This window comes from Tachypleus tridentatus, chromosome 13 (genome assembly GCF_004210375.1).
Source record: "Tachypleus tridentatus isolate NWPU-2018 chromosome 13, ASM421037v1, whole genome shotgun sequence".
Lineage (NCBI taxonomy): Eukaryota > Metazoa > Arthropoda > Merostomata > Xiphosura > Limulidae > Tachypleus > Tachypleus tridentatus.
The window spans coordinates 129,192,106-129,216,085 of NC_134837.1; the positions used below are offsets into that span (position 1 = coordinate 129,192,106).

Genomic DNA, 23,980 nt, shown 5'->3' on the forward strand with positions numbered 1-23,980 from the left:
TATCGATGGTTCACAATGAGCCAATTAATTATGAGTTGATACAGGTACAAGTCACTTAACAGGGAGCTAGTTAGCTTTTCGCTGATCACACATGAGTTTTTACACCACATAAGGTATATAACGTCTTCATAAAAATACTAACGTCCGATATTAATCCCCCAAAGTTAAGCGATTTGTAATGTTCGAAAGCTACAAACATTTCTGCTCAATATCTGAAGTTTCCTAATTAATAAGTGCTAAACACAGTTTTTAGTATACTAACAGTAGCAAACCAACAATATATGCTGTCCTTTGACACGTTGTGTCGGTCAGTGTTATTATCTTTAGAGGAGAGTTTCTAGAAATTTCAGCTAAGGCAAAAATATTGAATTCATATACATACAATATTGATGTTTACACTCAAGAATCTTCTAAAAATGTATTCAGTAGGCGGAAATTTTGCAATATACATTTAACATTATAAATTATGTACATTTCTAAATATATATTTAACTGAAACAAATATTGATATTAATATAAATACATGATATGAAATCCATCGCAACGGATAAAATAAATATCTCTTGACTATCTTTGCACGAAGTTCAGCAACAACAAAAAATACCACAGTTAACTTTACACTTCTTTCTCAATACAACTGTTGTTATTATAACTGTGTTCTTACACTATGCAGTATACAACTATCATTCAGTCATCAGTTGGCATACATAATATCAAAAAGTATGTAGTATACAACCATCCTTCAGTCATGAGTTCACATATATAATATCAATAAGTATGTAGTATGCAACCACCATTCAGTCATTAGTTGACATATATAATATCAATAAGTATGTTTTTCCTTGAACACGAACATAAAATCTTCTAAACCGTACTTTACTCTCCTCATAAAACTTTCGAAATTTATTTTAATATACTGTTACTACGCAGATTAAATTACCAAACAGAGATTATAAACGTTTTAGTGAGAAAATTTTTGTTTTTCTTAGATACGTGAGGTCGAGGTAAAGATCATTACGCAGACTTTGCTACAGTATAAAAAGGAGTTGAAGGAACTCATGTTTGGTTTTCCGTTTCAAACCAATATCCTACATCTAAGATGAGAACAGACGTCTTAACAGAAACGTCGCTGAGCTCTACCTTTGCTATAACAGTTCTTTCAGCAGCTTGTATTGTTTGTATCCTTCGATGGTTCTTAAGACGACCAAGGAACTTTCCACCAGGTCCTTTCGGTCTTCCTGTCGTCGGATATCTTCCTTTCTTCAGCAAAAAACCTTTTATAGATTTAATAGATCTCAGTAAGAAATATGGAAAAGTGTTCAGGTAGTATTTTGTACATTTTGCACTTGAAAAATTCAAAATAAAATTAAAAGTTTGATTATTAAGACTTGATTAAGGGTATTTACTAATTACTCAAAAAATATTGATTAACAGAAAGCTCGTTATGATTAATTATAATAAAGGAAGCACAGGATGAGCAAAAGATGAATGTGGAAAATTGTTGTTTTTGAATTAAGCACAAAGCTACACAATGGGCTATCTGTGCTCTGCCCACCACGGGTATCGAAACCCGGATTTTAACGTTACAAGTCCGCAAACATACGGCTAAGCCACGGGGGGGGGGCGAATGCGGAAAATGTAACGTGTTAAAAACTTTGTTATTTAAACGTTTTATTTATTAATTTAATGTAATAAAATATTTTATTCGCCTTTAGTTTATTTGATGTGAGATTCTAAGGCCTAACTTTGGTAAATCAGTTTTGCCATAAATAGTCTATTAATTAAAAAAATAATTAATTAATTATTCGTACTTTCTTTTATTTTAAACTAAAGCAGACAGTGTTAGAAGGTTCTACAAAACACAACCTTAATTAGTTTAAGTGAAGGTAAGTTAACATTGAAATTTATTTCCTTTTCAAAACATTAAACAAAATATTCGAGAAAGCAGTTGCAGGAAACGTAGCGAATAGTATCTCTGGCCTTACGGTTAGTAAATTACTTAGAATTTCACTTCAGTTATAAAGTGATTGAAAATTTTAAAACATAGGTCAAATAATAACAAGAATGCTTTGTTTGTTTTGGAATTTCGCACAAAGCTACTCGAGGGCTATCTGTGCTAGCCGTCCCTAATTTAGCAGTCTAAGACTAGAAGGAAGGCAGCTAGTCATCACCACCCACCGCCAATTCTTGGGCTACTCTTTTACCAACGAATAGTGGAATTGACCGTCACATTATAACGCCCCCACGGCAAAGGGCGAGCATGTTTGGCGCGACGGGGATGCGAACTCGCGATCCTCAGATTACGAGTCGCACGCCTTAACACGCTTTGCCATGCCGGGCTAACAAGAATGCATCATGCTTATCTACACGTGCATGTATTTGAAACACATTCCTCAACACTTCTAGATCCACCAAGTTTGCGGGCCCGGCATGGCCAAGCGTGTTAAGGTGTGCGACTCGTAATCTGAGGGTTGCGGGTTCGCATCCCCGTCGCGCCAAATATGCTCGCCCTTTCAGCCGTGGGGGCGTTATAATGTGACGGTCAATCCCACTATTCGTTGGTAAGAGAGTAGCCCAAGAGTTGGCGGTGGGTGGTGATGACTAGCTACCTTCCCTCTAGTCTTACACTACTAAATTAGGGACGGTTAGCACAGATATCCCTCGAGTAGCTTTGTGCGAAATTCAAAACAAACAAACAAAACCAAGTTTGCAGCAATTTTCTGTGTTGTCGATAAAATTCATTTCTGATACAGTAAGAATGTAATTTATACGATAAAAAAAGGCAACCACAGTCTGTGTTGTTAACAGATGGATGAGTTGTGTAAAAGGTATTCAATAAATGTACAAGTTATACACTTTTTATTGCTTCGCAAGTTAAACTATAAAATTCGGACGTCAAGATATCTTACCCTTTAACTGGTAGTGTGCTACCTCGATGTAATTATTAAATCCTTTAAAATCTTACAAATCTTACATTATTCGATAATGTATTTCCACAGCTGAATTTATTGTCTTAATATATTTTCTGCGTTCGATTTTAGCCTCCGTGTGGGAAGTCTAAATGTCGTCGTCCTTTGTGATTTTCTGGCTATAAAGGAAGCTATGAGCAAAGATGCTTTTCTAGATCGTCCACCAAATATACAGATTCAAGGACTGTCAGAAAATATAAGTAATGAATAACTGTATTAGTTTAAGGTTACTTTTAAAACTTTATGATCTAAAGTATTTAAACAGTTGTAAATATCATACAGTTTGTAGTTACTTTTAACACTAAGCTTGAATTCCTTTGTCTAATTAAGATGCAATGTATTAGTTACGACTTTATTCTTTATCATGATTACACTAAAAGCTTAGATGCTATGTAACAACCAGTTCTTTATCGTGGTTATAACAAAAGCTTTGATGCTATGTAACAACCAGTTCTTTATCGCGGTTATAACAAAAGCTTTGATGCTATGTAACAACCAGTTCTTTATCATGATTATGCTAAAAGCGTTGATGCTATGTAACAACCAGTTCTTTAACGTGATTATAATAAGAGCTTTGATGCTACGTAACAACCAGTTCTTTATCGTGATTGTAATAAAAGCTTAGATGCTATGAAACAACCAGTTCTTTATCGTGGTTATAACAAAAGCTTTGATGCTATGTAACAACCAGTTCTTTATCGTGATTATGCAAAAAGCTTTGATGCTATGTAACAACCAGTTCTTTATCGTGATTATAATAAGAGCTTTGATGCTATGTAACAACCAGTTCTTTATCGTGATTATAATAAGAGCTTTAATGCTATGTAACAACCAGTTCTTTATCGTGATTGTAATAAAAGCTTAGATGCTATGTAACAACCAGTTTTTTATCGTGGTTATAACAAAAGCTTTGATGCTATGTGACAACCAGTTTTTTATCGTGGTTATAACAAAAGCGTTGATGCTATGTAACAACCAGTTCTTTAACGTGATTATGCAAAAAGCTTTGATGCTATGTAACAACCAGTTCTTTATCGTGATTATAATAAAAGCTTTGATGCTATGTAACAACCAGTTCTTTATCGTGATTATGCAAAAAGCTTTGATGCTATGTAACAACCAGTTATTTATCGTGATTATAATAAAAGCTTTGATGCTATGTAACAACCAGTTATTTATCGTGATTATAATAAAAGCTTTGATGCTATGTAACAACCAGTTCTTTGTCTCACTGAAACTGTGTTTATTATAATAACAAAATGAAAGTCTATTCTGAGGACAAACCCGGTTTATTGCTGCGAACAACTTTTACAATAGGGTAAAAAGGCTATATATTATTTAATTATACAAATTAATAGATGTTTGTGTGCTGTGTAATAGTTTATTCCATTTTTTCCAGGTTTTCTATCAGTGAATGGAAATTGGTGGAAAGAACAACGACGATTTTCTGTTCAAATCTTACGCAATCATGGCTATGGTAAAACAAAAATGGAAGACTACATCAAGGTTAATAATTTTGTTAAAATCTGTGAAATATTTAAAGTTATTGGAATAAAATGTGTTTTTGATATGTTATGTTAAAAATACGTGAAACCAGTGCCCTTTTCACATTATTTGTTGAAATTAAAAAGTAAATTAGAAATCTAATATTTATAACAATAGAATGAAAAATATATTGTTTCCATAACTGACTGTAGAGAGTTCGAAGATTAAAACTACAGTAATAAAATAGACCCACTTGAAAATGCTTGATTATAACCGTAAATATTTCTGTCTACCTGTAACTTAATGGGTCACATGATACAGCGCAGGTTAACACATTTTTCAGCTTTGTGTTTAATAACAAATGTAGAAGTCTAGTAGTAATTTCAAGTTTCAGATGAAGTCATAAAAACATTCGAAGCAGAATTACACGTTCACGTTAGTTTTCAAATGATACTCAAAGATTATTCAGTACTTCAAAGATATCGATTGTAGTTGTTATCCTTGATACACTACAGTATATACACATGTATTCACTGATCTGTTCTCAACCTTTCCCATGTCGTAGTATTGTGTTCTGCTACATAAGAGGCGCTAAAATAAACTAAAGTCAGAAAATGATATGCTTTAAATTGTTAGTGTGTAAATGTTAATTTTCTAAATTGAAAGTATAATGTACAACAGAATTTCATATCTAAACTTCGTTCTTGACTAAATCGATTTATGAAATCTATTTTTATTACCCCTTTGGAGTATAGGAAGAAATCAGTATTATTTTGGATCATCTGGCCTCTCTGAATGGTGCTGTTTGTGACATACGAGAAATATTAGTTCCAAGCATGTCCAACATCATTTCAGCATTTATCTTTGGTCGGAGATTTGAATATGATGACCCAAAAAGAAAATACTTAGATAAAAGACTCAGTGAATTTATAGAGCACGTAAAATGGTTTGACCTGAAAACTTTTTTTCCGTGGATGAAACCGTTTCTGTCCGCTCTAAACTCAAGATATAAAACATCGACAGTAGAATTACTGGCATTCATTCGGTACGTAATTTTTAAATTCAAGTTAAATACTTATTGTTATAAATGTGCGCTGTATCATGTGTTAGGGAATAACATGTTAAACCACTGTGTCGTTTGTTGCATGCATAGTATATTTAACGTTACGATAATTTAGAAATCTTTATATTTCACTATTAAAGAACTATTTTATTAACGTGGTTAGCTCATTAAATGGATATTTCACTGCTAAGTACATTTTAAAATGAAAAACTTCCTTAAGTTTTTTCTATTATTTTCAAGACATTTCACTTACCGAGTTAAATTAAAAATAAATATTTGTGAAATTGATATAGCTATAAATTCTACGTTTAATTTGTGTATGTGTATACTAATACAATAATTAGTATTGTTGGTAATAGTTGGTACTGAAATTTATTGATATATATTTCTTTAAGCTCTTTGGATTTATTGATACTCTTTAGTGAATGTTTCTAGTGTCTGGTACACTGTATTTTATCTGGTGCCCATAGTTACATACTTGACATTTGTTGGTTTCGTTGACTGATTGTTATTTGACTAGTAAATCTTAATGCATGCTTTTCTTGTATTGTACCTTTTTGCTTCAACTAGGAAATTTTAGCCAATGTTGTCAATTCGTTTTATATTTCTTGCCGTACATGACCTAAAGTGTTTTTGTGGATTTTTAGAAAAGGAATATAAAGAAGTGAGGGTATATTGAATAACTCCTATCAAAATGAAAATTATTTCAGTGAAGAAATCAACAACCACAAGAAGAGGTTAGATGAAAACAATCTCCAAGATTACATCAGCTCCTTTTTGGTTGAAATGAGGGACCGGAAAAAATAAACAACTCATCTTTCACAGGCAAGTTCAACTTCTTTGTAGTACAAGTAACATCCTATCTATCGCACGCAATTACAACTTTACGGCAGAGGATAAATAGTACATTATCTCACTCAGGTAGGTACAACTTCTTCCTATCAGAAATGGCACGTTATTTCTTTCAGGAAAATACAAAGTTTTGCACAAAACATAACAAAAAAATGTCATCTTTCACAAGCAAGTACAACATCATTGCAAAGTAAGCAATGCATTGCCTTTTTCAGATAATCACAATATTTTAACCATTCGGAGATAATTAACAAACTATTTTTCGCAGGCAAGTATAACTTTGTTCACATCAGAAGATAAAGTAAAATAGAAAACTTTATATAACAGGGAAAGAGCTCACTTATAGATAAATGAAATGTAATCACTGCCACTTATCATTTCGTTGAGTGACATTTAACATGGACTGATCTGCTGGTCAGAAGTTCCAACATCTTCATTGAACATACTCGTCCTTTTAACCATGGAGAAGATACAATGTGGTGGTCAATCCCACCCTTAATTCATAAAAGAGCAGCCAAAGAGTAGGCTTTAGGTGATGTTGATCAGCTGCCTTCCCTTTAATGTATTATTGACAAATTAGCTGGAAAAGAAAAGCTCTTAAATTAAATGGGTACACTCAATATGCATACTAACATGTGACATTCCTCAATATGTTTCAGATGACATGTTGCGCGGAAATGTCCGTGTCTGGTTTCTTGGAGGCAGTGGAACTGTGCGGACAACAATAGAATGGTGTCTCCTAACTATGGCCACTTACCCGGATGTTCAGAAACGAGTTCAAAAAGAGATTGACAGTGTTATTGGTAGAGAAAGGTTACCATCCTGGGATGACAATGTACACTTTCACTACACTCAGGCTGTTCTTTATGAGGTCCAAAGATGGCAGACTATAGTCCCTCTCAGTCTGTTAAGATAGTAGGTTTTCGTTATCCTAAAATAATGTTTATTCCATCCAATAACATCGCATTAGAAATTACTAGTGATATGAAACAAGGAATCATTACTTAATCTTTGAAATATCGGAATAAAATCCTACAGTAATTATACTGCATTGTACTGTACATCAATTATGAATAGTTTTACAAACAACATCTGTTCCTTTGTGTGTAAAGCGATGTTTCTCAACCACTGTGTCCTGTTAATTTCTCCATCAAGATGCGAGGATCTTGCAAACCAATATCAAAAATCAGTGCGCTAAACATGCAAGGTATTTCAATTAAATAATAAAAAATGGTTTATTTAAAGATAAAAATATACAGTGTAACATAAGAGAACAGTTTGCCTACAATTTCACCAATTGATAAATGTACTAATGGAGCTTTCCTTTTTGGATAAATAATGTAACGTAAAGTAATGTTTTTATTTTACTTTATTAAGAAGGATAGATTGTTTAATATTACGATAGTATAGGGCATTATATTCGCTATTCCTTAAGTCTTTAGGAACCTTTTTTTAATAGCTGAAAACCTGAAGAGTGTTAAAGTTTAAAATTAAACTTTCAACGAACCTATTACATACTGTTGGTCTATTTATCTTAAAGATGTCAGAAAATAAACTCCTTCTGGAATATTTTATGAAATTATAACTAGCACTGAAATTATTTATACTATATTTTAACCAATGTTTCTATCGCCCGTTGAGATAGTGGTACATTTACAGACATGCAAAACTGAAATTTAGTGTTCGATTCTTCGCGGCGACCCTAGCGAGCGTATAGCTCCATGTGGTTATGGTGTGCAGCAAACAAAACAATATGGCTCCTGTGTAAAGAAGTAAGCGTAATATTTAGCGTAATCCGCGTGTCGAATATTCGAATCCACGTCACACCAAAAATGCTCGATCTTTCAGCCGTGGGGGCTTTATAATGTGACAGTAAATCTCACTAGCACAGATAGCCCTCGAGTAGCTTTGTGCGAAATTCAAAAACAAAACAGTGTCTCACATTACAGAATTTTAAAGTACATTTTCTATGTTTTATTCACCAAAATGCATTTATGATATAAAACATTTAACGTTTATATGTTTTATAATTTGCTTTTTTTATAATATAAGCTATAAAATATTTAAGTGGAAATATTTGGGTACCGTAACACTTAAATTATGATGGGTTACTAATGGTTTATTATCAATATCTACTTTGACTTACATAAAACTTCTTTATCGCTAAACTTCTCTAAGTTTCTTCGTCATAATTATAACTAGACTAAAACAATTAATCTGTGGGTCGCTCGGTTCCTGACCTGTAGGTTACGCGTTCCAGCCCCGTCGCAGAACATACTCGCTCTGTCAGCCGCGAATACAATATAATGTAGTGAACAATCCCACTATTCGTTCATAAAAGAGTAGTTCAGAAGTTTACTTTGAGTGGTATTGACCAGCTGCCTTCTCTGTAGTGTGTCGTTTCTAGAACAGGAGTGGTTAGCGCAAATAGCTCTCGATTAGCTTTGTGTGAGTGCCCGGTATGGCCAGGTGGTTAGGACGCTTCACTTGCAATCTGAGAGTCGGTGGAGCGGAGTGAATCCACGACCCAACAAACATCCTTGCCCTTTCAGCCGTTGGGGCGTTATAATGTTACGGTTAATCGCCCTACTCGTTGGTAAAAGAGTAGTCCAACAATTGGCAGTGAGTGGTAACGACTAACTGCCTTCCGTCTAGTCTTTCATTGTTAAATTAAGGACGGTTAACGCAGATGGCCCTCGTGCAGCTTTGCACGAAATTCAAAAATAAACAAACGAATAATACCCTATAGATCTACCATACCTCCCCACATTAGTCCACATCAATAATACCCTATAGATCTACCATACCTCCCTACATTAGTCCACATCAATAATACCCTATAGATCTACCATACCTCCCCACATTAGTCCACATCAATAATACCCTATAGATCTACTATACTTCCCCACAATAGCCCACATCAATGATACCCTATAGATCTACTCTACCTCCCACATTAGCCCACACCAATAATACCCTATAGATCTACTATACCTCCCCACATTAGCCCACATCAATAATACCCTATAGATCTACTATACTTCCCCACATTAGCCCACATCAATAATACCCTATAGATCTACCATACCTCCCCACATTAGTCCACATCAATAATACCCTATAGATCTACTATACTTCCCCACAATAGCCCACATCAATAATACCCTATAGATCTACTCTACCTCCCACATTAGTCCACATCAATAATACCCTATAGATCTACTCTACCTCCCACATTAGCCTACATCAATAATACCCTATGGATCTACCATGCCTCCCTACATTAGTCCACATCAATAATACCCTATGGATCTGCCATACCTCCCCACATTGGTCCACATCAATAATACCCTATGGATCTACTATGCTTCCCCACAATAGCCCACATCAATAATACCCTATGGATCTACTCTACCTCCCACATTGGCCACACCAATAATGCCCTATGGATCTACCATACCTCCCACATTGGTCCACATCAATAATACCCTATGGATCTACTATGCTTCCCCACAGTAGCCCACATCAATAATGCCCTATAGATCTACTCTGCCTCCTACATTGCCCACACCAATAATACCCTATGGATCTGCCATACCTCCCCACATTAGCCCACATCAGTAATATCCTATGGATCTGCTATACTTCCCACATTAGCCCACATCAATAATACCCTATGGATCTACCATACCTCCCCACATTAGTCCACATCAATAATACCCTATAGATCTACTATACTTCCCCACAATAGCCCACATCAATAATACCCTATAGATCTACTCTACCTCCCACATTAGTCCACATCAATAATACCCTATAGATCTACTCTACCTCCCACATTAGCCCACATCAATAATACCCTATAGATCTACCATACCTCCCTACATTAGTCCACATCAATAATACCCTATAGATCTACCATACCTCCCCACATTAGTCCACATCAATAATACCCTATGGATCTACCATACCTCCCACATTAGTCCATCAGTAATGCCTATGGATCTACTATGCTTCCCACATTAGTACATCAATAATACCCTATAGATCTACCATACCTCCCACATTGGTCCACATCAATAATACCCTATGGATCTACTATACTTCCCACATTAGCCACATCAATAATACCCTATGGATCTACTCTACCTCCCACATTGGTCACATCAATAATACCCTATAGATCTACTCTACCTCCCACATTAGCCTACATCAATAATACCCTATAGATCTACCATACCTCCCTACATTAGTCCACATCAATAATACCCTATAGATCTACCATACCTCCCCACATTAGTCCACATCAATAATACCCTATAGATCTACTATACTTCCCCACAATAGCCCACATCAATAATACCCTATAGATCTACTCTACCTCCCAGATTAGTACACCAATAATACCCTATGGATCTACCATACCTCCCCACATTAGTCCACATCAATAATACCCTATAGATCTACTATACTTCCCCACAATAGCCCACATCAATAATACCCTATAGATCTACTCTACCTCCCACATTAGCCCACATCAATAATACCCTATAGATCTACCATACCTCCCTACATTAGCCCACACCAATAATACCCTATAGATCTACCATACCTCCCCACATTAGTCCACATCAATAATACCCTATAGATCTACTATACTTCCCCACAATAGTCCACATCAATAATACCCTATAGATCTACTCTACCTCCCACATTAGCCCACATCAATAATACCCTATAGATCTACCATACCTCCCCACATTACCCCACATCAATAATACCCTATAGATCTACAATACCTCCCCACATTAGCCCACATTAATAATACCCTATACATCTACTATACTTCCCCACATTAGCCCACATCAATAATATCCTATAGATCTACCAACTATATCTCCCCACATTAGCCCACATCAGATTCAACACAAGTACTTTGTCTTCCAAGACTTTAGCCTTACCAAAAACTTTGAGTTCTTCATATCAGAGGATGTGAGTTCAACTTTTACAGAGAAATTGCTGGAAGGCAGGAAAGAATGGCCTACAGGATTGTAGGTAATTTTTCAAAATTTCATAACTACATGAGAACTATCCACTTACAATCATGCCTAATTTGGAACTGGTAGTCCAGAAATAAGGAAAGTAGCCAATAGTATCCACTTCTAGTATTATGGATACGCTTGTCTACTTGAATAGTGAGATTTGACCATTACGTACAGCACATTCTTGACCCAAGAGCACAGAGCATGTTTTGCATCAACTGGTAATGAATAATGAACCCTTTAATTTACAGTACAGTCACACTTAGCGCGAAGCTACACTCAACTCAATGTCATCGTAGAAATAGAAAACTATTGTTTAGTAATTCTAAATGACCTAAATATAAAGCTACTAGACATCACTTGAGCTGTTTGAGTGGTACAGCTGAGGCTCATTTTAAAAAATAATTCACTCTATTCATAATTGGAATGGACAGATCAAGTCCAAGCAACGTATCGTGATTTTAGTTAAGTTTACCCAGGATGCGATGACTATTCGTTTTAGTTGTAAGGAAATTACTATATTTTAATTTGGAGTATTAACAAAATTAATTTACCTTTAGGATTTGTTTGTTAATTTGTTTATTTTGAATTAAGTACAAAGCTACACAATGGCCTACTTGTGCTCTGCCCATCAAGGGTATCATCCCCGGTTTCTAGCGTTGTAAGTCTATAGATACACCGCTGGAGCACTAAGAGGCTAAATTAGATAAAACCTAAATTTTAAGATAGTATAAAATGAAAAGTGAACATATTTTCTGCACAAATATTATTTTATCTTGAAGTAGTTACTGTAGTAAAACGTGAGAATTATAATTTATAACGTCTGTTATTATTTGTATTTAACCTTAAATGTTTTACCTCATTTTTCCATTTTGTAAATTTCCAGTTCCTAAGATATCCTCTTCATAACTATGAAATACCTTCCTTTATAACTTCTGTACCTATAAGTATATCATTCCTTCGTAGACAAATGTTTTATCAAATGTAATATATAACAAGCAGATACATGAATAAATATTTAAAAAAAAAAGACGTAATTCTTATAAACAATAACATACTCTGAGTGAGAAAAAAAATTGGTTGCATTTTCAAGTACAAATGAAGATTCAACAGTTCAAGGCTACAACATTCCTAAAGGAACAACTGTCATAAACAACATATGGGCTGTCCATAACGACCCCAGATACTGGAAGAAGCCCAATGAATTCTTTCCAGAACATTTCCTCAGTCAAGATGGCACTACTTTCGTGAAATCGGAATATTTCATTCCATTCTGTGTCGGTAAGATCAGTCAGATATTTTACTAACTGTTTTTTATTGAGTTACTTACTACATAAACGCATCTTTCTTTTAAGAAGTTTGAGAATATAAATGTTCTTATAGACGTTCGTGGCCCGGCATGACCAGATGTACAAGGCACTCGACTCATAATCCGAGAGTCGCGGTTTCGAATCCCCGTCACTCACACCAAACATTCTCACCCATTCAGTCGTGGGAGCAGTATAATGTGACGGTCAATCCCACTATTCGTTGGTAAAAGAGTAGCCCAAGAATTGACAGTGGGTGGTGATGACTAGATGCCTTCCCTCTAGTCTTACACTGCTAAATTAGGGGCGGCTAGCGCAGATAGCCTTCATGTAGCGATGAATGAAATTCAAAAATAAACAAACATACAATGACAGTATTTAATCTAACATAGATGGAGATACTTCAATGTTTTCTGAAGGGCAGTTTATATAAAAAATATGTCATTTAAACCTCTACTTAGTAAGTAGGATCGTTTCTGTGGCTTTGCTATAAGAAAACACACACACACGTCAATGTGACTTATCTTAGATATAATTTGAAGAAAAAAGGACAATCATGCCTGATTTTAAAAATAAATACAAATATAGAGTAGAATACAGTAATATTAAAGTGATTTTCTTACTGACAAAAACAGTTAATATGCAATCACATTCGAAGTGAATGTATCAGAACCACATTTTGATGTTGTTTGATAAAGTCGAAAATTGATTGTTTTATGGAAAAGTGTGTAACAGCTATTTTGTAAAGAAGAAACTAATTGAGAATAACAAAGAAGAAGAAGCAAATATATGTAAAGATATGTGAAAAGACTTGCTGTGAAAATTTGTGTTAAACTTGGAAAATCTGCGACTGACACTTTTGCTATGCTTAACACGGCTTATGCTGATGTTGTTATGAAGCGTACGGCATGTTTCAAGTGTCATGAACGTTTTAAGGACGGTCGACAGTCCATTGAAGATGATGAGCGTCCTCGACGTCCTTCCACGTCAACTGACGACCCACACGTCGACAAAATCAACACTCTGGTGCGGGCAAATCGACGTCTGACCGTCAGGGAGCTTGCTGAAGAGTGTGGGATATCAGTTGGATCTTGTTACGAGATTTTGACCGAAAAAATTGAAGGTGCACCGCGTTGCTGCGAAATTTGTGCCTCAGAACCCGTGAGTTTTTGGCCAAACACTCGATCACTGTTCTTCTCCAACCTCCTACTCACCAGATCTTGCTCCTTGCGATTTTTTCTTGTTCCCCAAACTCAAAAGACCCTTGAAAGGAAGAAGATTTGAGACGATTCCCGAGATTAAGGCAAATGCGACGAAGGAGCTGGAGGACATTACAAAAGAAGCGTACCAGGACTGTTTCAACAAGTGGAAACACCGTTGGAATAAGTGTGTGCGTTGGGGAGGAGAGTACTTTGAAGGGGTCCCAGGCCTGTAACTTCTAAATAAAGTACATTTTGTTTTATGACGTCAGTCCGCGTATTTTTTTAACAGCCCTCGTATTGTGGAACAAACAAACTGAATTTAATTTGATATTGATTTTCATCTTCTTTCATTTTTCTATAAATGTGTAACTTTTGTATCAGGAAAAGTATCAATATTTGTTTACTGTTTTTCTAAAGGTAAACGCTCTTGTCCCGGTGAGAAGATGGCCATAGTTGAAATATTTCTGTATTTCGTATCTATACTTCAACGCTTTACCGTAGCTCTATCTGCCGGTGAAAAACCAAACTTTGATGGAATTTGTGAAGTGACTTGGGACCCCAAGTTTCATCATCTTATGTTTTTATCTCGTTAAGTGTAAAAAATAAACAAGCTTCTCTAAGAACATGATTAATAATTAGTGATAGCATATTCATAGACAACGATAGACCGATGTTCATGTTATATTCTTAAACATATATATTTGAAATAAAAATAAAGTAATGTACTTAAGTTTTATAACGTGTACAAAATATGAACCATGAATAGCCAACAATAAACATGTTATAATAACGCTTTCTCACAGATTAGTTTCATGAATGTTAACCATTTATTTACAGGCCATTATTGTTCATTAATTATTAGTTTTTAGTTTAGATAACATAGTGCAAGTAAAGTTATTCCAATGTGGTTTTTACTACTTTATACTTGAGGAGTTTGCCACGAATTCTCCTATTCCAGTTACATCCTCACCGTTCTCCTTATTGTAATACAACATTTAAGTTGTTTTAGGCTACGTAGATCCTTCATACATACATGTTCTGTCATGCTCACTTCACTTTCGTTCTTTCCTTCCAACTGATTAATGTAACCTCTGTACCAGCTTCTCCTGTTCCACTTATATGAAGATTTAGTTTAACGTCCATATATATAGTCATAATGGTGTGACAATTTGTGCTTTGGCCTTGGTTTGAAGAACATCACTACAATGCAAATAGCCACCCAAATGTTACTCAATGTAACTACATCTCACTTGAAATCATGAGATGGGGAGAGAGATAAAAGAGTATTTTAGAAACTGACACATCCAAAATCACGAACCTATCTCCAACGTCTCGACACTATAGGTAAATTTCATGTAAAACTAGACAGTAAAAAAAGAAAGGTTTTTCTACTTTTAATATGTATATTTTAAAATACCAGTAAAGTTCTAAGCCTAATTTTTAAATCCCCAGTCAAGAACTCCATTCGTCACACGAATATACACTGTCGGGTCTACTGGTTTAATATTCTTCGAATGAGCAGAGTTGGCCAGTGAACGGTGATAATGAGATATCTAACAGATATTTTTTCTCCTCTGAAATAACTGCCAAGTTATTAGTGTATGAATTCCATTTTCTAAGTAACATTGTCTTTGTTCTGTTGGTGTTTTTTTTGTTTTTTTACAATGACCAATTGTTTTTCAGTCGTAAAATTATTGTAGAAGCCACTGTGTTTCTGCACTGATATCATAACCTGAATGCCTTTGCCCTTATTTTTTCAGTATTTAAGAATAATTAGACCCAAACACTTGTGATAATAGAGTAGATAAAATCAAATGATAGTTTGTTTAAATAAAGGTTTTTTCTAATGCTAGAAACCAGGTTTCGATACCCTTGAAGGAAACAACACAAAAACCTATTCTGAAGCTTTGTGCATAACAACAAACAAACAAAACAAGTAGTTGTATATGTACACTAGAACATTATGTAGAATACATAAAGACCCATGATAATTGATTTGAAAAAGTTTTAAGTTAAATTTAAAATAATTGTTTTATTTCTTTTTGGAATTTCGCGTAAAGCTACACGAGGTCTATCTGCGCTAGCTGTCCCTAATTTAGCAATGTAAGACTAGAGGGAAGGCAACTAGTCATCACCAATCACCGCTAACTCTTTTACCAACGTATAGTGGGATTGACCGCTATACTATTATAACGTCCCCACGGATGAAAGGGTGAGCATGTTTAGTGCGACCGGGATTCGAACCCGCTACCCTCAGATCACGAGTCGAACGCCTTAATTCACCTGGCCGACAATCACAGCTGTACCCTCATCGGTGCAAAAACTTGAGCAAAGTTGCTATTGGATCTCATGTACTTTAGTAAATAAATCAAATAGTTTAAATATTTCTTCGCCTGTTGTTTGAGTAGACAAAGGTTTGCAAATTAGCATGTCTTCTTCAAAACCAGCGTTGTGAATATAGCGAGCAAGTAAAGCAACATCGTATAACTTGCGATATCTGTTGATTCATCCATCTGAAGCGAAAAAGTTGGACTCGCTTTTACTTGCCTTATTAACTCCGTTAAGCAATTTGCTGGTATACATCAGTTGTAATTATCATATTTTCCACAGTTCGAAAACTTCCCTGTTTGTAGCATTCTTATGCCACGTTGGTTTTAGTTCACATATCCCTGCAATATATCCTTTAAATTTTCACTTGAAACATATTTTTATGATTTCTTTTCTTCATTCTCTGTGTTAATTCCATTATGTTTCGATCATCTTTTGAGAGACGATGATGTTTCAATACTGTTGGATTTGATATTGTCATAAGTTCTAGATGGTACCTTTAGTAGCTTTTCTGTTACCTTAATGAATTCTAGATCAATTATTAACTAAAGAATTTCCTTTAAGGATATACCCTATTTTGCTTCACTCTAAATGCCATTTTCACCTACATTATGGCACTTATAAACTGATCACATTTTAATGAATCCAACATTTCACAAAGAGCATCCATTAAAATAATTGGGGAAACATTTAATAATCTTCCAGAAATTTCGCTAAGATTTCTTCTTTCCTTCATATCCTGTTCTGGAGATTTGTTCTGGATACTTCTTTTCGGCATGAAACTCCAGACCTGTTAGACGAAACATCTACCGGTACTTGATAATTGTTATAACTATCAGCGAGAAAGTTACTTAATGTTGTCATAGCTACTATTTTTAAAAGAGCAAGGTGAATGATTTATCACTCACTGTTCAACCAATTCACTCTGGAAATGATTACTAACTGTGCCTGGTGCAACTCCCATGGTATCTTCCCATCACATTCCATTGGTTTCTCTACTGACCAGCTAAATTGTGGCATTAAACTTAATAATATCATGGCTAAAGTAGTTCAGAAAGGCCTTTCAATAACAGATGATGCAGCAGTAGTGATAACAGTGGTAGACTAAAGTTCCAACCAGTATTTGGCAATTTTGTTGTTTTCCAGATCTTTATTCTGTCATGTTATTTTCTACTTTGCGAGTTTTGCCATTACAGCTTTTCCAAACATTTTCAATTTTTGTTGTTGTAACCTCTTTCTACATCTCTTAATTTCATTGGTCTTGTCCTCAATACTTTAAATAATTTTTTTTGTAACTTCCCTCTGTCACATTCCTCTGATCGTCTGTCCTTTTTTTCTTTATGCTGTTTTGTCTGTAAATTTCTTATTGATATTTTAATTTTTTGAACTCTTACTTTGTGGCCTTATTTTAGTTTTCTTTCTAATTCACCTAATTTTTAGTTGTTTTCATCATGTTGTTAACAGTTTTATAATCAAAGTTAATGTTTCACTCTTGGTCTTCAACATTAGGCCTGGCATGACCAGGTGGTTAAGGAACTCGACTCGTAAACAAACAAACAAACTATTATAATTAATTCCTTCATATTACCTGCTTAAAATAATTTGATGTCATGGCCAGTGACAATCAAATTAGTTTATTTCCCCTTTTAACTTAAATACTTGTACACTGTCTCAAATAATTGTAGCCTTATGTTGTGAACAATATTTAAACCTCTATAACATAAACTTGTATTGTTACTGAGTGTTTTTATTCTATACTGGTAATTAATCATATGTACTTTATCTAACACTGGTTTTACAAAGGCAGATTTCCACACATGAACAATATCAAAAACATTATTTAATGTAACATGTTAACATTTGTTTAAATGAGATCACAACTTACAGATTTATTACATATGATTAATTACTTTTATAGAATAACAACACTGAGGACGACACTAGTAATGTTCAAAACATAGTTTCAATCAACACCTATGAAATATCCAATTTTTTGTAACAGGCATCATTATCAACGATAGCACACAATAACAAAACACATGTTTACTGACTATGTTACAGTGCAAGTTTACAAATAAAGAACCCGTATCATCTCAAAGAAATCAATCTGTGATTAGGACATTACAGATAATCAATGCCATTTCCAACTAACTTTTAAATTAACTGAATTTTTACTAACAAAAAAATTGCCAACTCAGTCAAAATAAATGAGTGATAAATTGTTGGAACACAGAAATGTTTCAAAATCACCTTGGAAAAATGTTTCCATTTCTGATTAATTAAGGTCACTAATTCATTCAGTGAAAAACTATTAACTGATACCAAATATTGTATAATAATACCACCAGTGCAAACCAACAACAGTTCACATGTGCAGTCTAAAATTATTTTTCAACATATCTACTTTTAAAAAACCTTTATTAAACTATACACCTACATTCCCATAGTATCAAACAAATATACATGCGGACAAGATAAATCTGAAGCTTATAGAAAGACTGCACAAAAACCATATATTCTAATATCAATAAACATTAATTTGATCTTGACACAAGCCAAGTTTCAGCTTTATACAAATACTCTGCCAAATTGTATGTTCTATATCTATAAAATGCATTAATTTGGTAGCAAGACCAGCCAAGTTTAAAGTTTGTAGAAATTACCATACCCACAAATAACTTCTTTTCTGAACTGGGTAACATTAAACTTGTTGAAAAATGTGGCCTCTAAACTGAGTGTCAAAAACTATTTTTTTTTAATGTTCAGCACAAATGCATACAATCCAAATATAACATCACAAATTCTTATCTAACAACACTTAAGTACAATTTGTACAAATGTAATATTCATTTGAACATACTGACCAAACATAACAATAGAAGATACTAAACATATATATCTGAAATGAATAAAAATGTTTCAACACAAACTTGGAGTGACCCACAAACACCACTGTAGATATTTTAAAGTTAGTGGAATGTTTCACATTCAGTTTTATTGACCAATTTTATACACATCTGTATTGTAAGTCCTTTTAAACTTTAATAAGATTAAATAAAAACTAAGTTTTCCATTTTGACTCATTTACTAAGAATACATAACAGGTTTGAATTTTTGCTCTACTTGATTTAACTAGTGACTCATTGTTTGTACAAATGCCTATTTTTTACAGAAATGTTCTCAACCTTTTTCACTGAGAAAATTTAAGATAATGGCTGAACAACTTTCATACAAAGATAGTTTAGATTTTTTTTTACCTTTATTATAACATTTTTTGTACATACCATTTACTTTTGTTTCCAATTTCTGACATTTCAGTAGCATCAATTTGTAAAAGCTCCAAATAAAAATTTTAAACCATTACCCGAGCTAGTGGTTTGACATACAACTTTTGAATATCATATTAGCAAGACTGGAGATAGACCACACTGGATACAATCATCCTAGAATAATGCAAACTCATGGTTCAGTGTTACTCTATCAATACATTCCACTGGTGCTGCTTTATAGTAATTAAACATAAGATAAACAGTACTGGGTAAGAAATGTTGCTTACTTCTTTACTTCTTATTGGTAGTGATTGGAAATGATCTATCAGACAATGTTTACTTCTTCATTGTGTATTTATTTAATTTAGATATTGAGAGAATTTTTTGTCTATTTTCAGAAATGGATATTGTTTTTAATTGTCTTTTGTGCAGAGCCCATTAAAGAAATCCCAGGCCCTAAATCACCCCAACGTTAATAAGCTATAAAACACCAAGTTAAATTACATTAGTTTTCTGGGCCCTCTGATGCAGTATAAAAATATTTCCTTAAATTGTTGTTATGAAAGATAAAAGTACAGTTGTTTTCATATCAAGTCTGTAATGGCATGTTCTCCTCCTTTCTTTGGTTTCCCCTCTGATGGATCCTTCTCTGAAAAGCAAAGATACTATTGAGGTTAAATGTGGTTTGAAATAACTTATTGATACAAGTATTGTTTGAATGAATAAGATCTCTCAGAAACTCTAAATTGTGTCATACATCAGGGCCTTTACTGAATGCCATAAGTCCTACCCCTGAATACTTCAAACAGACTTGGTTATTTACATGTCAGAGACAGAAGTATGTGTATACAAGCATTTCCAAAAATGGAAAGAAGTGGATGCAGCCACTGTTTTTAATTCAGCAAATGTTGTGATATCTCAGCAAACAGAAAAGATAGAAGGTTCTTATTTGATATTGTAGCTTATCAGTATCAGTAATGAGTTCCTAATTCATAAGAAACTAGACTTTTACCTTGATGCAGCTGTGCATCTGCAGTACACAACATTAATTTGTCTGCAACAGATGTGATTGTTGAGCAAAAGCTTGTATGCACAACAAAGACTTAAGGATTAATTTATAGGCACAGCATTATATAAAGCATGCTTGCAAATCAGATCCTTGCTCTAATAATGAAGAAATTTCTCACAGCAATCTTTGATTTAGTTATCCTCCTGACCAAACACACTGCTTTAAATCATATATGCAGATACAGAAATATTTGAAAAATAACTTGATGCTGGCTGACTGGGTATTACAGTTCAACCATGGGAACCCTGACTGGGTATTGAGGTTCAGCCATGGAAACCTCATCCCATCCCCTAAAACATTGCAACTAGCCACTTTAAACAAACTCCTGACCTTCATGTTCTGAAACTGTAAAGGTGTCCACAATGTAGAATATGAATGCAGGCACATGGGACTTTCATAGGAAAAATGCCTGCAGCTACTCAGTACTGTGCAAGAAGAATAAAGATGGGATCTACTGATGTCCACAGTTCTAAAATTATTGTGTATAATTAACCCATTGCAATGGGTTAGGGATCAAAGGCCATGTCATATCACATCTGCTGACTCGCATTCAAAAAATCTATTAAAGTACTATTTATGGATTTAAGTCAATAATTTTGGTATCAAATTGCTGATTATAATTAAATTTTAGTATTATACACTGATTAATTTCTTACTTTAAAAATAAGTAATAAAAATGAAATCCTAAATATTGATTTTTGTGTGTCATATGGTTCATTTAATGCAACATTGTTTCAAATTAGATGTTTGTAATGTCCCAATACAAGTTGTATACTTTCTTATGAATTAGAAACTCAAATTACTAATCATCACAAGCTGGAATGTTAAATAAGAACCTCCAACCTCTACTGTTTGCTACGATACCTAAATGTACTGAATCAAACATGCTTGCCCTATTTTTTAAAATGCTTATGTATGCCTACCTCTTTCTACAATGTTTGAGTAACCAACAGAAAGCTCATAATGTCCTCCACGTGGTTCCCTTATCCTTTTTAAAGTATTTATGAGGCAAACTTAGGTTTTTTCATGGAAAAAACAATAAAGGCAAGTCCTTAGTGAGCTTGAAATTTCATATTTGCTCAACCTAAATACAGCATACTTACTAAGCCTTGTAAATTATAGTGGAATTCTATGATATTGCAATAGTAGTTCATGATTTTTGGTTATTTCAAAATGTATATACTAAACCAAAAAAAAAAATATCATTTCACATCCACTATGTACAAAATTTGACAAGGAATACACGGCAAGCAGCAATCAAGTCCAAAGTACATAACTAGAAAAGACAATTATTTTCTATAATTATTTATTTATTGCTCCATGTTTTAAGAGAAACTGAAATTAAAGAATTATATTAAATAGTAATATTGTGTGTGTATATATATACATACATACAATGTATTAAAACTGAAATATCACTATATCTTACAAAATACTAGTCAACTAAAACACAGCAAAGACAAGTCACTTTGCAAAGTGCAGTTTTATACTCTTGGATACAGTAACATGAGTGCACATGTGCTGCACCATTGCAACTTCTATGATGTTAGCCACGTACAGCTGAAAGATCGATACAATAAACATGTATAAGTGTATAATATTGTCATATGTAAGCTACATAAGACTAAACATTTATGTTTTTGTGTCTTAATCTGCAGTCATTCTAAGCAGAAAAAAAAGTATAATTCATATTTATTTCCTAACTGTTTATGGTGGTTACAAGGTTGGTCAAATTGATGGATCCAGTATAGTTATGGTAGAGAAAATAACAGAAAATATAGCTTCTTACTGAAAACAAATATTTGAAATGTATTTAGGAGGTTTTAGAGAACAAATGATATTTGATATTTTTGGGACAAAGAACAGTTTTTTTAATTCAAAACATGAAAAATCACTTTCAGATCAGACTAGTACTGAAACAGAATTGATATATTTACAAACACATCTTTATTTAAAAAATTTGACTTTTCTTGCATACATGACTTGTAATGTTTACTAAAAGTTTACTCAATTTTGCAAAGATACACATACTGTATTAAAATTTATATTATAAGCAATGAATGTGTGCAAATGTGAATGTGAACACATCTATTTTATACTGAGCCTGTTGCAAAAGGGTTAATTCATCAGTAATCTTTCATTTCTTCTAAGTTTAATGTTGTAATTGTTAGATCATGCTGTCAAACATTTTTCTGTTTATAAACAATACTTTATTATTCACTTTTGCTACCTATTTCTGCTTTTAATTTAAATGTTTTTTGATTAGCCACAAAAACCGAGTATAATTAATGTCATCTACATCCTTCGAACTTACTTACACTAACTCATTTGTTTATTTTGTATGTTGCACAAAGCTACATGAGGGCTATCTGCACTAGCTGTCTCTAATTTAGCAGTGTAAGACTAGAGGGAAGGCAGCTACTTAACACCACCCACCGTCAACTCTTGGGCTACTCATTTACCAACAAATAGTAGGATTGACCATCACATTATAATGCCCTCAGGGCTGAAATGGCAAGTATGTTTGATGTGACGGGGATTCAAACCTGAGACCCTCAGACTATCAATCAAATGCCTTAACCACCTGGCCATGTTGGGCCACTAACTCATTTCTGCTACATATAAATCCTCTTCCAACAGGTAGATCAAAATGCAGATGTTATAACCTTTCACAGAGTTATGTTTAAACTTAATTAAATCCACTTAATATATTAGAATATTTTTGGCAGACCTTTTGACAACATGTTTTTGCATTCTCATAGTAAGTTAACCCCTTGGAACCAGAGTGAAGTCTGGGTTACATTAAAAATTTATTAAACTTATAAATATGAATTTTAAAACATAAATGACACATTATGAAGTAAAATATAAAAGCAAAACCAAATACAGTTTCACTGTCTATCTTAATAACATGTATTCAGGTGAGACACAACAAGGACAAAATAAGAAAACAATGCTTTGGCTGTTTGATGCACATGGTAACAAATATCACCAGCCAGTTTAAAAATAATAAATGGAAAATTGTAGTTTAAAATTAACTTTTTCTTTCTATTGGTTATAACATGTCAATCAAATACACACATTTTTTGAATTATCATGTCCAAATAAAAAGGTGGACATGGCTGGTATCAACATGTGCAAAATTCCTTTTCTGACCTTTGCTTTGGTGATGAAATTTGAACTAACAATGCATAAACAGCTGTATGGGTATATTATGTCTACACATACATGAACATTGTAAACAAACTATTACTGAAGTGAGAGAGACAAATTGTTAAGGTCTCTGACTGCTTTATAGGTTTCATTTGAAATAATGATATTCAAACTGATATAAACTAATAAAATTTTATCAGAATGCATCGACAGTAAAGTTTTCTAATCAAGTTTTTGAATG

The 23,980-nt window shown here is 33.8% G+C and overlaps 2 protein-coding genes across 13 annotated transcripts in view; one reads left to right on the plus strand and one right to left on the minus strand.

The window, feature by feature from the left end:
- The first annotated feature begins 1,042 nt into the window (after positions 1-1,042).
- On the plus strand, positions 1,043-14,710 carry LOC143236289 (cytochrome P450 2J4-like). The gene is made up of 8 exons (XM_076474561.1): positions 1,043-1,323; positions 3,042-3,169; positions 4,369-4,475; positions 5,210-5,499; positions 6,228-6,322; positions 7,029-7,284; positions 12,505-12,692; positions 14,338-14,710. The coding sequence occupies exons 1-8, from the start codon at positions 1,100-1,102 to the stop codon at positions 14,511-14,513; spliced, it is 1,464 nt and encodes a 487-aa protein (XP_076330676.1). The 5' UTR covers positions 1,043-1,099; the 3' UTR covers positions 14,514-14,710.
- A 3,360-nt stretch (positions 14,711-18,070) lies between these two features.
- LOC143237138 (protein-lysine N-methyltransferase SMYD4-like) overlaps positions 18,071-23,980 on the minus strand; it is a 62,780-nt gene continuing 56,870 nt past the window's right edge. For 11 of the 12 annotated variants that reach the window (XM_076476045.1, XM_076476047.1, XM_076476054.1 and 8 more), the window contains one exon: positions 18,071-20,166. The gene's annotated coding sequence lies outside the window, so the exon portion shown is untranslated. The remainder of the gene's footprint in view (positions 20,167-23,980) is intronic. The other variant, XM_076476057.1, reaches the window with a different exon arrangement.

Excerpts from the sequence above, each read along its gene's own strand:
- LOC143236289 (XM_076474561.1), top strand. The coding sequence starts at position 1,100 with ATGAGAACAGACGTCTTAACAGAAACGTCGCTGAGCTCTACCTTTGCT. Across the intron at positions 3,170-4,368 it reads AGGACTGTCAGAAAATATAA|GTTTTCTATCAGTGAATGGA; the intron begins GTAATGAATAAC and ends CATTTTTTCCAG. Across the intron at positions 5,500-6,227 it reads GAATTACTGGCATTCATTCG|TGAAGAAATCAACAACCACA; the intron begins GTACGTAATTTT and ends AAATTATTTCAG.